The following is a 16,113-nucleotide window of genomic DNA, read 5'->3' as shown; positions in this document are numbered from 1 at the left end:
CTCTTCCTACACGTACACATGCCTTACATCCTCGATAAAAACTTTTCATTGCTTCTAACAACTTTCCTCCCACACCATATATTCTTAATACCTTCCTCAGAGCATCTCTATCAACTCTATCATATGCCTTCTCCAGATCCATAAATGCTACATACAAATCCATTTGCTTTTCTAAGTATTTCTCACATACATTCTTCAAAGCAAACACCTGATCCACACATCCTCTACCACTTCTGAAACCACACTGCTCTTCCCCAATCTGATGCTCTCTGTACATGCCTTCACCCTCTCAATCAATACCCTCCCATATAATTTACCAGGAATACTCAACAAACTTATACCTCTGTAATTTGAGCACTCACTCTTATCCCCTTTGCCTTTGTACAATGGCACTATGCACGCATTCCGCCAATCCTCAGGCACCTCACCATGAGTCATACATACATTAAGTCATACATACATACATACATACATACATTTGAGGAAAGGAACCTGGATGTTTTGGCTCTGAGTGAAACGAAGCTCAAGGGTAAAGGGGAAGAGTGGTTTGGGAATGTCTGGGGAGTAAAGTCAGGGGTTAGTGAGAGGACAAGAGCAAGGGAAGGAGTAGCAATACTCCTGAAACAGGAGTTGTGGGAGTATGTGATAGAGTGTAAGAAAGTAAATTCTTGATTAATATGGGTAAAACTGAAAGTTGATGGAGAGAGGTGGGTGATTATTGGTGCATATGCACCTGGGCATGAGAAGAAAGATCAAGAGAGGCAAGTGTTTTGGGAGCAGCTGAATGAGTGTGTTAGTGGTTTTGATGCACGAGACCGGGTTATAGTGATGGGTGATTTGAATGCAAAGGTGAGTAATGTGGCAGTTGAGGGAATAATTGGTATACATGGGGTGTTCAGTGTTGTAAATGGAAATGGTGAAGAGCTTGTAGATTTATGTGCTGAAAAAGGACTGATGATTGGGAATACCTGGTTTAAAAAGCGAGATATACATAAGTATACTTATGTAAGTAGGAGAGATGGCCAGAGAGCGTTATTGGATTACGTGTTAATTGACAGGCGTGCGAAAGAGAGACTTTTGGATGTTAATGTGCTGAGAGGTGCAACTGGAGGGATGTCTGATCATTATCTTGTGGAGGCTAAGGTGAAGATTTGTATGGGTTTTCAGAAAAGAAGAGTGAATGTTGGGGTGAAGAGGGTGGTGAGAGTAAGTGAGCTTGAGAAGGAGACCTGTGTGAGGAAGTACCAGGAGAGACTGAGTACAGAATGGAAAAAGGTGAGAACAATGGAAGTAAGGGGAGTGGGGGAGGAATGGGATGTATTTAGGGAATCAGTGATGGATTGCGCAAAAGATGCTTCTGGCATGAGAAGAGTGGGAGGTGGGTTGATTAGAAAGGGTAGTGAGTGGTGGGATGAAGAAGTAAGAGTATTAGTGAAAGAGAAGAGAGAGGCATTTGGACGATTTTTGCAGGGAAAAAATGCAATTGAGTGGGAGATGTATAAAAGAAAGAGACAGGAGGTCAAGAGAAAGGTGCAAGAGGTGAAAAAAAGGTCAAATGAGAGTTGGAGTGAGACAGTATCATTAAATTTTAGGGAGAATAAAAAGATGTTCTGGAAGGAGGTAAATAAAGTACGTAAGACAAGGGAGCAAATGGGAACTAATATATATATATATATATATATATATATATATATATATATATATATATATATATATATATATATATATATATATATATATATATATCTTTATTTCTTTTTTTTTGCTTTGTCGCTGTCTCCCGCGTTTGAACTCTATCCATAGTCCACGCCTCGCAACCATACAACATTGTTGGAACCACTATTCCTTCAAACATACCCATTTTTGCTTTCCGAGGTAATGTTCTCGACTTCCACACATTCTTCAAGGCTCCCAGAATTTTCGCCCCCTCCCCTACCCTATGATCCACTTCCACTTCCATGGTTCCATCCGCTGCCAGATCCACTCCCAGATATCTAAAACACTTCACTTCCTCCAGTTTTTCTCCATTCAAACTCACCTCCCACTTGAATTGACCCTCAACCCTACTGTACCTAATAACCTTGCTCTTACTCACATTTACTCTTAACTTTCTTCTTTCACACACTTTACCAAACTCAGTCACCAGCTTCTGCAGTTTCTCACATGAATCAGCCACCAGCGCTGTATCATCAGCGAACAACAACTGACTCACTTCCCAAGCTCTCTCATCCCCAACAGACTTCATACTTGCCCCTCTTTCCAAAACTCTTGTATTCACCTCCCTAACAACCCCATCCATAAACAAATTAAACAACCATGGAGACATCACACACCCCTGCCGCAAACCTACATTCACTGAGAACCAATCACTTTCCTCTCTTCCTACACGTACACATGCCTTACATCCTCGATAAAAACGTTTCACTGCTTCTAACAACTTGCCTCCCACACCATATATTCTTAATACCTTCCACAGAGCATCTCTATCAACTATATCATATGCCTTCTCCAGATCCATAAATGCTACATACAAATCCATTTGCTTTTCTAAGTATTTCTCACATACATTCTTCAAAGCAAACACCTGATCCACACATCCTCTACCACTTCTGAAACCACACTGCTCTTCCCCAATCTGATGCTCTGTACATGCCTTCACCCTCTCAATCAATACCCTCCCATATAATTTGCCAGGAATACTCAACAAACTTATACCTCTGTAATTTGAGCACTCACTCTTATCCCCTTTGCCTTTATGCAATGGCACTATGCACGCATTCCGCCAATCCTCAGGCACCTCACCATGAGTCATACATACATTAAATAACCTTTCCAACCAGTCAACAATACAGTCACCCCCTTTTTTAATAAATTCCACTGCAATACCATCCAAACCTGCTGCCTTGCCGGCTTTCATCTTCCGCAAAGCTTTTACTACCTCCCTCTCAGGCCCAGTCCTCTGTTCTTAAGTATATATATATATATATATATATATATATATATATATATATATATATATATATATATATATATATATATATATATATATATATATATATATATATATATATATATATTTTTTTTTTTTTTTTTTTTTCTTTTTTTTGCTTTGTCGCTGTCTCCCGCGTTTGCGAGGTAGTGCAAGGAAACAAACGAAAGAAATGGCCCAACCCACCCCCATACACATGCCTTGATTCAATCCACTGACAGCACGTCAACCCCGGTATACCACATCGCTCCAATTCACTCTATTCCTTGCCCTCCTTTCACCCTCCTGCATGTTCAGGCCCCGATCACACAAAATCTTTTTCACTCCATCTTTCCACCTCCAATTTGGTCTCCCTCTTCTCCTCGTTCCCTCCACCTCCGACACATATATCCTCTTGGTCAATCTTTCCTCACTCATTCTCTCCATGTGACCAAACCATTTCAAAACACCCTCTTCTGCTCTCCCAACCACGCTCTTTATATTTCCACACATCTCTCTTACCCTTACGTTACCTACTCGATCAAACCACCTCACACCACACATTGTCCTCAAACATCTCATTTCCAGCACATCCATCCTCCTGCTCACAACTCTATCCATAGCCCACACCTCGCAACCATACAACATTGTTGGAACCACTATTCCTTCAAACATACCCATTTTTGCTTTCCGAGATAATGTTCTCGAGTTCCACACATTCTTCAAGGCTCCCAGGATTTTCGCCCCCTCCCCCACCCTACGATCCACTTCCGCTTCCATGGTTCCATCCGCTGCCAGATCCACTCCCAGATATCTAAAACACTTCACTTCCTCCAGTTTTTCTCCATTCAAACTTACCTCCCAATTGACTTGACCCTCAACCCTGCTGTACCTAATTACCTTGCTCTTATTCACATTTACTCTTAACTTTCTTCTTTCACACACTTTACCAAACTCAGTCACCAGCTTCTGCAGTTTCTCACATGAATCAGCCACCAGCGCTGTATCATCAGCGAACAACAACTGACTCACTTCCCAAGCTCTCTTATCCCAACAGACTTCATACTTGCCCCTCTTTCCAAAACTCTTGCATTTACCTCCCTAACAACCCCATCCATAAACAAATTAAACAACCATGGAGACATCACACACCCCTGCCGCAAACCTACATTCACTGAGAACCAATCACTTTCCTCTCTTCCTACACGTACACATGCCTTACATCCTCGATAAAAACTTTTCACTGCTTCTAACAACTTGCCTCCCACACCATATATTCTTAATACTTTCCACAGAGCATCTCTATCAACTCTATCATATGCCTTCTCCAGATCCATAAATGCTACATACAAATCCATTTGCTTTTCTAAGTATTTCTTACATACATTCTTCAAAGCAAACACCTGATCCACATATCCTCTGCCACTTCTGAAACCACACTGCCCTTCCCCAATCTGATGCTGTGTACATGCCTTCACCCTCTCAATCAATAACCTCCCATATAATTTACCAGGAATACTCAACATATGGAAAGAGGGGCAAGTATGAAGTCTGTTGTGGATGAGAGAGCTTGGGAAGTGAGTCAGTTGTTGTTCGCTGATGATACAGCGCTGGTGGCTGATTCATGTGAGAAACTGCAGAAGCTGGTGACTGAGTTCGGTAAAGTGTGTGAAAGAAGAAAGTTAAGAGTAAATGTGAATAAGAGCAAGGTTATTAGGTACAATAGGGTTGAGGGTCAAGTCAATTGGGAGGTAAGTTTGAATGGAGAAAAACTGGAGGAAGTAAAGTGTTTTAGATATCTGGGAGTGGATCTGGCAGCGGATGGAACCATGGAAGCGGAAGTGGATCATAGGGTGGGGGAGGGGGCGAAAATCCTGGGTGCCTTGAAGAATGTGTGGAAGTCGAGACCATTATCTCGGAAAGCAAAAATGGGTATGTTTGAAGGAATAGTGGTTCCAACAATGTTGTATGGTTGCGAGGTGTGGGCTATGGATAGAGTTGTGCGCAGGAGGATTGATGTGCTGGAAATGAGATGTTTGAGGACACTGTGTGGTGTGAGGTTGTTTGATCGAGTAAGTAACGTAAGGGTAAGAGAGATGAGTGGAAATAAAAAGAGCGTGGTTGAGAGAGCAGAAGAGGGTGTTTTGAAATGGTTTGGGCACATGGAGAGAATGAGTGAGGAAGGATTGACCAAGAGGATATATGTGTCGGAGGTGGAGGGAACGAGGAGAAGTGGGAGACCAAATTGGAGGTGGAAAGATGGAGTGAAAAAGACTTTGTGTGATCGGGGCCTGAACATGCAGGAGGGTGAAAAGAGGGCAAGCAATAGAGTGAATTGGATCGATGTGGTATACCGGGGTTGACGTGCTGTCAGTGGATTGAATCAGGGCATGTGAAGCGTCTAGGGTAAACCATGGAAAGCTGTGTAAGTATGTATATTTGCGTGTGTGGACGTATGTATATACATGTGTATGGGGGTGGGTTGGCTCATTTCTTTCGTCTGTTTCCTTGCGCTACCTCGCAAACGCGGGAGACAGCGACAAAAAAAAAAAAAAAAAAAAAATATATATATATATATATATATATATATATATATATATATATATATATATATATATATATATATATATATATATATATATATATATATATATGTGTGTGTGTGTATGTGTATGTATATATATATTCCCTCGCCTGAACCAAGTACCCAATTTATCGATAAGGTCAGAGTGAGAATGAACAGCTGGGTTGACTGTGAGCAGTCATACCTGTAATACCTGTAATACCTCATGGTCAGAAACGTCAACTGCCATGTCTCGGAGGACTATAGAAGATTTTGTGAAACCGAGAAAGGAGGAATATGGCTCGCTGTTGCTTCTAATGCAGAAGGAAGGTTAAGAATGAGAGTGCTTCAGTCAAAGATATATAAAGTGAAAGAACTTTGGGATGTGCTGAGGTGAAGATTCGGGCGACACTACAGCAGCCTGCGTTTAACAGTGCAAGAGAGAAAAGAATGAATATCGGAGGATAAAACAGGAGGAATAGAAAACTTTGAAAATAATATTTTGCACAAGACAGGAGACAATCCAGGATTTTTCCATATATTAATCAGCAGCGAATTTCAGTTAAAAGAGCAGCTGAAGAAGGTAAGGTTTGGAGAAAAAGAGTTGTAGATGATGACGTAAAGTACATGAGGAGTGGAGTGAAAAGATCAAAAGTGTTTTTGTAGTGGAAGACACCCCAGCCCTAACACCAGGGGAACAGAATGGGAAGGAGGGCTAGGAAAGTACTGAAGTATCTAGAGAAGACATAAACACAGCTTGACTATATAAAGTGCCTTGATCCACACTAGACACATGGGCCTGGTGATGTTCCTTCAGATGTGCCAAGGAAGTGCGGTAGATGCGCTTGATAGACCTCAAGATATTCAAGATGTTGCTGGACGAAGGTTAAGTTCCAAGTGGAAGAGGGTAAATGTCAGGGTTGGGAAATTTTGCAGATCTACAGACTTTGACAGGTGTGGTCTGCAAGATAATGGAAGAGACAAGTGGATAACTGTTTGCAAAAGAAACACCTAACTTAGCGAAAACAAACGATGAACCAGGGATATGAGGCCACATGTACCAAACCACTTAGGTTTCTATGAGAGTAAGCTCCGTTTTACACAAAAGTGTAAGTAGGTTGTGTATATCTGGACCACCAGATAACATCTGACACTGTACTACAGAGAACATTGGTAAAGAAACAAGGGGAGGACTCTTCTTGATGGATAGAAATCTATCTTACCGGAAAGGAACAAAGAACGCGTCTGCTTTGAATTGGCAAGTCACCGATGGCGTTCCCTGAGGGCTAAATCCTGACACCACTGCTTGTCTTGATCTACGTAAATGACTTGTCAAAAGAATTCGACCTGAATAGTCTTACGGATGACTCAAAATTTAGGAGGGATATTAAGTGAGAGGAGCATTGCTTCAACTTAAAATTCGACTAGAGTTAGTAATGACATTAGGACACATTGAAAGAAGGCCTCGATGTGAGGATTACCAAGCAGAATTGGTTAGCACGACCGAAAATTTTGGATATGATACCTAGCACGAAATAAGCTGCAAGAATTTGTGTGTACAATGAACTTCATAGTGGACAATTTACTTAACCTATCGCCATATCCTACCTTCAAAGAGTTATAAAGAAGACAAGTACTCTCTGGACAAATATTGGAATCGTATTTACCTATCAATATAAGGAAATGTTAAGCAAAATCATCACATCTTATTTTAGGCCAAAACCATAATATCCAATCTCGAGGTTGGTCATCGCTCTTAATGAATCACAGAGAATCAACAATGAAGGTCCAAAAAAGGGCAACGAAGATGGCACCAGAGTAAAGAGATTTGAGTTACAGTGAGAGGTTAGACGTCATGAATTTGTCCAGTATGGAAGAGAGAAGAGATAGGGTCTTTAAACCAGTCTGATAATGTCCATAGTGAAAAGTTACCTAAAAAATGCATTAATAAACCAATGGAATAAACAGATCCCATGCCTCGCACCCATACAGCTCCGTCGGAACTAATATACCATTATACATACTCATCTCTGCCCTCATTGACAGTGACACCTTTCTCCATACGCATCTCAAGACACTCAACATATATTTATCCTTTTCTCACTAACCCTATGGTTCACTCCAGCACTACAGTTCCATCCATTCTTCAGTTATGTAAAACTATTCACTTCCTCAAAGTTCTCTCCATGCAAACTCACACTCAAATCGAACTCTCTCTCTCTCTCTCTCTCTCTCTCTCTCTCTCTCTCTCTCTCTCTCTCTCTCTCTCTCTCTCTCTCTCTCTCTCTCTCTCTCTCTCTCTCTCTCTCTCTCTCTCTCTCTCTCTCTCTCTCTCTCTCTCTCTCTTCCCTGCTAAATTCCATTACCTTACTTTTATTCAGGCTAACTCACAGCTTCCTCCTTCCACACACTTTTCCAAACTCAAGACACCACCTATTTCACTGGAGTCTGGCGTAGGAGAGTCAGTTGCTGTTTGCAGATGACGCTACTCTGTCGTATTCTAAGAAGCTGCCAACTTGACCTGGGCGTCATCAGTTCCAGCGGCCTGAGAGCAAGACGTAATTGTCCCAGGTGGCTTCAGAAAGACTGGGAAGTAGTCATATCAAATGGACTGGTTGACCTTTAATTCCACTTGTTTCTGTGTGGCAATGTTTGTGAATGAACGTCTCTTGCCATGGTATCTGACGCGGCTGTGAAGAGAGTGAGAGAAATAAGAAACTACACTAAAAAAGAATGGCAGTAAACTTGATTCATTTTTTACCGTGCTTTTATCTTTTCTTTTTCTTTTATTTCTTTTCCATGTGACGATAATTCTCTGCAAAAGTCGTTTATGTAAATCAGTTTGATCACACCCTGATGCTAATACTTGTAAAACGTGTAATTCTCCTTAAGGCATTTTCCGAAATAGCGAAGCCACTTAACTTCTTTTCGTCAGAATAGACAACAGTAGGAGCCTGGTAGTGACATGAGGATGTCCCAGGCCTGACCTATGGTATCAGTATCACTGTGTTTCTTGACGTTAAGACCCCACACCATTTTCTCCTCGGATACCGACATTGAGAAATTCGTGCCGGTGGTTGAGAGCGGAGCGAGCGTGGAGGAATAATGACGGGAGATATTTACCAACAACAACAATGGCCGCCTCCCCAGAGACCGCCCGGTTATCATTGGTTGGGAAGAAGGACAAAAGAGCGCCCGCAGCTCCTCCCCGCCGGTCTTCAGATAAATTATTTTCTATTGGATGAAAACTTACTTAAGGGGGGGACGGGGGTAAGATATCTTACGTGTGTGTGTCTCTCTCTATTATCAAAAAACACAAAAGCTCTTCGATGTTTACTTGACATAGAGCGAGATATGATTCAATGCTCTCTGCTGCCGAAGAACTCGATGGGTTAGGTTATCTTGCGTGGGTGAGGGTGTTGGAAGAGATGCAATAAGACTGTACCCATTCACCAGTCATGTAGAGCATTGATGATTTACTTCCCGACGAAGGAAGTATCTGAAGAACGATACCACGTGTGTCTCTATAACAGAGTTCTCTAATAGCTCTTCAACCTGATACCGTAAGATAAAGCACTGAAAGATAATTCTTTGATTGTAAGAAATCTTAAATCTTGAGTAGGACTGTACAATATTTTATCGCAACGGTGCCATCCTTAAGCCCAGCAGTAAGACCTTTGAGGTGACCATAAACCTCAAGGTCAAAGGCCAATCCATCATGCTTAAGGGTCGTACCGTCGTGCTCCAAGGTCATCCTGTCGTGAACAAGAAGACTACAGGAACCGTATGTGTAGGTTTTATGAGAACAGCTGTGAAATTTTTTTAATACATTTGGTTCTGTTTTGGAAAGGTAAGTTTCGAATATAAAGGACTCGCGCTCGCGCGCGCGCGCGTGTGTGTGTGTGTGTGTATGTGTGTGTGTGTGTGCGTGTGTGTGTGTGTGTGTGTGTGTGTGTGTGTATGTGTGTGTGTGTGTGTGTGTGTGTGTGTGTGTGTGTGTGTGTGTGCATTAATGAAAGTCTCCAAATCCTCCTTCCTTTCTGTCGCGTAATTATTTTACTTGAGTCGAATATGAAGGAGTTTTGTAAATATTTATACATATTACATTCTATTTTTACATTTAACTGTACAGTGATGCATCTTGTTTCATTTGATCTGCAGCATTTTGTGTGGTTCGGGATTTTAGATAAATGTTTATCCTTATTCCTCAACAGAGTTAATCTCTTTTCTTAGGTTTGGAGGTGGAAGAGGTTGGCCTGAGTGTACGCTTGAATGGGAGGAGCTGAAGGAAGTGGAGGTTTTTAGGTACGTGATGTCAGCGATGGATGAGGAGAAAACTGAGACATAGAGTAAGAGGGAAGGGTAAGGTCATGGGTGCATTTAGGAATGTTGGAGACGAGAGGTTTGTCTGGGAAAAGATGAATATGTCTGAAAGCATAGAAGTCCCGAAAGTGTTTTGCGGACGCGAGAGACGGGTGGATATGCTGCAGATGAACTGTGGTGTGAAGCGGGGAGCGAGAGAGAGAGAGAGAGAGAGAGAGAGAGAGAGAGAGAGAGAGAGAGAGAGAGAGAGAGAGAGAGAGAGAGAGAGAGAGAGAGATGTGGCAGTAAGTGCGGTTAGAGTGAGAAAGGTGACCAAGTTGTGCTAGAATATAGAGAGGATGAGCGAAGATAGAATGGATGAAATCTATGGGTCAGAAGCGGAGGGATGAATAAGAGAAGGCAGACCAAAGAGGTCTTCGAAGTAATTTATTTCCTCAACACAGGGAAGTACAATGATGTATTGATCTTGTTTATAATCATTATCTTTCATTTTACAGCCAAGGACATCGAGAATGTTTTTCTTATGTAAATTCTGTGTGTTCTTGACCAGTAATGATCTGTTGCTTTAATTGCAGGCGTTAGACAAGAGCAGGAAATATACCTGAGAATAATTGACTCCGTGACGAAGCAGGTAAATAGCCTTTTATCCCTAACATTATCAACATTCTTTTCAGTTTCCCTTTTTTTAATTTGCCGTTTTCTTTTCTTTTCACTTGCAGGAATAAGGCAGCAACAGGATATTTATTTGAGGCTCATTGATTCTGTCACCAAACAGGTATGGGACGAGTAGTTAGGCCGCGTTGCTGAGCCTTCTCCCTAAGTTAGTCTGCAAACTAAATTTATGCGCTGTAGACATTGAAAGCTCACCTAACTTAAGCCTGGTACTGTACTCAACGTTGTAGCCGTTGAGACTGTAACTTAAGCCTGGTATTATAATCAACGCTGTAGCCTTTGGAACTCATTAACTTAAGCCTGGCTCTGTCATCACCGCTGTAACTGTTGAGGTTCTAACTTAAGCCTGGTACTATAGTCATTGCTGTAGTTCTTGAAAGTTGCCTTTATCTTAGTAGTAGAATCAACACTGTATCTGTTGATGTTGTTGTCTCTAGGTCTAGCTTAACTCCTTATTGTAGAGTTTCTGCTGTTAAGTCTTTGAGAGTCTGGCTGCAGACTTCATTCCAATGGACAGTGGATCTCACTAAGCCTTGTACCTGAGTTTGACCTGCCTAGTAGAGATCTGTGTTCACTACTGAATTCTAGTATCTCGTGAGCACTACTTGCTCTCATTCCTACTTGGCTGTCGAGGCTTCTTCGTCGTAAGTAGTAGAGATTACCTTAGGTGTGAGTGTGACTTAAGCTTTGGGGTGTGACGTATCTCTGAACCTGACCTGACTATTCCTTCGCCCTTATCTTTTTCATTGTAAAACTGATGTACTTGTGTGCGGACACTGACCAAGTATCAAATGTACAAGTTCAGTGCCTCTCCTATTTCTTGTTTGGAAGGGTGTATGTGTATTGGATGGCGGTGGTTGTGTGCATGTGAATGCGATTGTCTTTCTGTGCCTGTTTGCGTTTAATGAATATATGTCTTCCTGGCACGAACGTAACTCTCTGGCACCGAGAAAAAAGTTAGATGTAAAGAAGTTTCCCTCTACCTTACCGAGAGACTTCCAGTCACCTTCCTGTCCACGAATCATTGACTGGTTTAGTCTTTTTTTGCGACAGCCAATCATATTCCGTGGAACAGATTAAGCTTTAAGAGAGTCTTAACCTTGGGCTTGAGGTTTGGTCTTAGACCACAACTTTAGTTCGGTATTAACGTTTGGTCTGAAGGTTATGTTATTAGTTTTGTGGTTGATCTTTGTATTAGAGGAAGCTTCAGTCTTTAATGATAAGCTTTGGTCACACGGTTAGGCTTCGTGTCCTGATGAACCTCTGGATCTGGGCTTGATTTTGCTATCAGGTATATGCCGCTTGTTTTCCAGCACCGTCCAAGGAAAGCTTAAATTGGGCAAGTTACCGAGGACATACCCCAATCACTGGTCTCAGGGGTTGGTCTATTATCGAGGCTGCGGTCTAGACACACCTCAAGTGAGGAGATAGTTAGTCTTATTGTGTGGTTGAAGCCTCGAGGCTTCACTTCAAGCTTTGGTCTGAGAGGTTCGTCTTGAGAGGGGTTATCCTTGCTGTCTCGGGACCACATCCTAAGCTTTCGGTTTGAGTGGTTGGTCTTAAGGGGAGTCATCGCTATTGTTTCAGGGCAACATCTCAAGGTTCGATCTAAGAGACTGGTCTTGGACGGGGTTGCAGCTGCAGTCCTAGGGTCACAAAATTAGGTCTGAGAGGTTCATCTTAGGAGAGTTATCGCTTCTGTCTCAGGGCCACATCTCAAGCTACGGTTCTAAAGACCTGGTCTTGGGTTGTGGCTCTGGTCCCCGACTACAGCATCAGGTTTAAGTGCCACTTGCACATCAATTGACCTGCTAAAAGCATCTCGTAGAAGTCTTAATGCTCCTTCTTCCTGTACGAAAACATTCTCTGCTGGTAGTTGAACCCCCATGAGCACAACAACGCCATCCATAGGTCGTATGATAGCCTGACCTTTGGCCTGACAGGTCAGAGGTCAAGCTATCGTACCCAAAGATCGTGTACCGTCACGCTCAAGGGGGTAAACTAGTGTTAGTTATTAGTAAAGAGTAGTACATGTGCTAATAACATGTAGTAGTTTTGTTTGTATATATTCTAGCTATGTATCACTTTTTCGGTGTGTTTCTGGTAAGTAAAATTTTAGTTGATAAGTTGACCGTACTTAGTGTGTAAATACTTGGTACCACTAAGGTAAGCTCATGATATCCATGTACTCCGTCAGTATGGTCGAAATGTTTACCTGTAGATAATGCTTTGAATATCTGTTAACTGTCTTGTTGTAATAACTTAACGAGTAGATTGCTGACTGATTCCTACAAGATGGTAGTAATGTTGTGTTGCTTTACTGACAACAAGGTAGGGAAAGTAATCTGCAAGATAAGTGGAACTGCTGGTGTGTTTGATGGGGACAATAGGCGGGCAGCTTTAAGATTGACATCAAGAGAAACAAATGATGCAAGATAAGTTAGATGAGAGGGTTGAGGTGGAAAGCGATGTTCATCTTTAAGTATCCAGAACTCATCACTCATGCTAATGGCAATACAAATTTAAGAGTCTGGTGAGGTATAGTCAAGGGTAACACTTATGTAGTGGGTAATTGCGTTGATAGTAATGGTAATTACGGGTAATGGTTATTACGATGGTTAACGCTAGGTCATGCGCAATAGAACTATGCAAAGAGTGAAAGTAGCTCAAGGTTGTAGAGTGTAGTTATACAGGTGGTCAACGGCCCTACGCAGCCTTGCATAAGACCAGAAGAAACATCGACATAAAAGCGACTCGTAAAATGAGAAAATATTGATTACGAGAAACAAAACACAAAACCCAGCCAAAAACAAAATAAAATGTTTCGTAAAAAAAAAAAAAAAGTTACATGAAAGTGAATGAATGACAAACATTAACGTGCCGGAGTTTGAAGACTTTGAAGTTCAGCCAATAGACCTTAACTCGAAGGGTCTTGAAGAGAGAGAGAGAGAAAAAAAGAAAGGCTTCTGTACCTGAGCAGGTCGAGCCATCCACCCAAACGACTTGTTGGGAAATGAAGGACGATACAAGAGGTGCCATGTGGCTCACTTGCTAAAGGTTTTGAGAGGCCGCTGGTGACACAGTCACGAAATGACGATACATAACTGTGGTAGTGAACCTTTACTGATGTATAACTGTGGAAGTTAACCTATACGGTTGTACAGCTGTGCTAGTGAACATCCACGAGTGCATAACTGTGGTTGTAGACGACAACAGGTGTATATCTGTGGTAGTGGACCACTACAGGTATCTAAGTGTATTACTGGACCACGATAGATGTATAAGTGTAGCAGTGGACCAATGTTGGTGTATCAATTGTGTTAGCGAACCGTTACGGTTGTATGACTGTGGTGATGGACCACTACGGGAGTATATCTGTGGCAGTGGACCACAACGAATGGATATCTTTGGTAGTAAAGTACTACAGATGTATGACTGGTTGTGGCCTACTTCAGATATACAGCTGTGGTTGTACGCCAATAAATAGGATGTATAACTGAGGTAATGGACCAACATGTATGTATAAATGTGGTAATGAACCAGCATGGATGTATAACTGTGGTAGCGAACAACCACGGATGTACGTATAACTGGACTTTAAACTCATACGACTTCTAGGAAATATTGTTTTCCTCATCCTTTTGAACAAGGCGGTACGATCTCTTCAACACAACGGTACGACCCTTGAGTACGACGTTACGACGTCTGAATGTGACCCTTAGTTGGTCATGTAAAACACTAAATCATTAATACTCGCATCATACCATCTTTGCTCAGGAGTCGTACTGTCGTGTTCAAGAGACGTACCGTCCTGCTCAAGGGTCGTGCCGTCGTGTTCAAGGGTCGTATCGTCATTGCTCAAGGGATTTAAGTAGCTTTTAGGTATAGTTATGAGTGTGAAGTCTGAAGTTACTTTACGAGGGAGTCACATATACACCGGAGTTAAAGGTTGATCGTAAGACCAAAATTCTTAGAGTCATAACAATTGAATTATCGAACCCTGGGGGATTACCACTTAAACTGTCCCTCTCCTGAAGTACAACGTATAATATTTTACACAAGAATTTTTAGGAATTGGAACGTCCTGACGACTGACGATATACGAACTTGAGGTCCCAGAACAGAACTAGTTTTCCTGGAACATTGATGGAGTTACGGAAGTGTTTCTTCGGTGTGTAAGTCGAGGAGTTGAGAGTAACATTGTTCAGCGCACACCGGAGGATTGATAAAGCGTCGTTCAGATATTGTTGTTCGCATGACATTTTTCTTTTCATCGATCGACTTAAGAAGTGTTGTAATCTATTACGTTTTTCAGTGTTAGTAACATTAGTCATTATTGATAACGGGTTATGTTGTACCTAGAAAATGAAAGAGTGATAGCGCACAGTAGCGACTCCTGACGGTGAGGGACGTACAGTATCCCGTCCATGTGTGCAGAGAGTAAGGCTCAGGACCTGCCATCTACCCTTACGTAGTCATGGTATCCCATTCATTAGTAGCTCGAGTGAGTGGGACGTGATAAAAGATCCATGGTCGCCCGGACCCGGACCCTTAAATATAAAAACCAAGGCCGTTGCTCTGACCATTAAGCCACGGCGTCCATAAGGCACAGAATGAATCATTCGTGCCTGTAAGTTATGACACGTGAAGACCATCATTAGACACATTTACCGCAGCTGTAACTAAGAGTCTGCTGTACGTGTTATCCAGCAGATCTCTGACATAATATGCGGTATGTGCCGCAATTTATGAAGTACTTGTGTTGTCTGCCAAGATTAATGGTTTGTGATGAGGACTAATAATTAAGCTGTAATGATGGAGTGAGAGATACAGATGGCAGTTATCAGATGGTTCTTGAAACTGGTAGGGTTCCCCCCTCCCACTCCACTCCACCTCACCTCTCCCTCCCCCTGATCATAAGAGCCTGCCCCCTGGCACGACACCTCCACTCCTCCCAACCCTTCCTCCGACAACAAGCTGCCCCGTCTTTCCTGCTCGTACTGGAACTCCCTCCCAAGGCGGCAGCAGAACTTCCCTGACTGAACCGCTGCCCCAGGAAAATACTTTGACACAACTTTACACGCCACAACGAGTTGGCCCACACGAACAGGACAGCTTCCTAACACTGACATACACAAACACACACACACACACACACACACACACACACACACACACACACACACACACACACACACACACACACCTACTGCTTCCTGAGTATTATGAATCATTCCATCTGATTCATGTGAAATAATTCTATACAAGTTCTTCAAACACACTTTCCTCCTACTAGGCATCTTGGGTATGACCGACGTACTGTGCTCTACCCTGAGCAGTCACCTCATTCAGGGACAACCCACGCACATCCCCACACAACCTACCAGATACACATAGGTGCCCTCCATACAGCCAGAGCTGCTCCCACAGACCCATCCCCACCATCACTACACCCTCCATACAGCCAGAGCTGCTCCCACAGACCCATCCCCACCATCACTACACCCTCCATACAGCCAGAGCTGCTCCCACAGACCCATCCCCACCATCACTACGCCCTCCACACACCACAGGTCCCCTCCATACA

The 16,113-nt window shown here is 42.5% G+C and overlaps 1 protein-coding gene across 8 annotated transcripts in view; it reads left to right on the top strand.

Annotated features, from left to right (window-relative positions):
• Positions 1-16,113, top strand: part of kn (EBF transcription factor knot) — a 528,425-nt gene that overhangs the window by 106,052 nt on the left and 406,260 nt on the right. For 6 of the 8 annotated variants that reach the window (XM_071675839.1, XM_071675837.1, XM_071675840.1 and 3 more), the window contains one exon: positions 10,574-10,629. In XM_071675839.1, the coding sequence (XP_071531940.1) occupies positions 10,574-10,629 (56 nt within the window). Of the gene's footprint in view, positions 1-10,429; positions 10,486-10,573; positions 10,630-16,113 lie in introns of all 8 variants that reach the window. The other 2 variants (XM_071675838.1, XM_071675841.1) reach the window with 1 other exon arrangement.

The sequence above is a fragment of the Panulirus ornatus genome, chromosome 21, assembly GCF_036320965.1.
Source record: "Panulirus ornatus isolate Po-2019 chromosome 21, ASM3632096v1, whole genome shotgun sequence".
NCBI lineage: Eukaryota > Metazoa > Arthropoda > Malacostraca > Decapoda > Palinuridae > Panulirus > Panulirus ornatus.
Note: the sequence above shows the minus strand (reverse complement) of the source record. Positions and strands in the feature narration are given on the sequence as shown.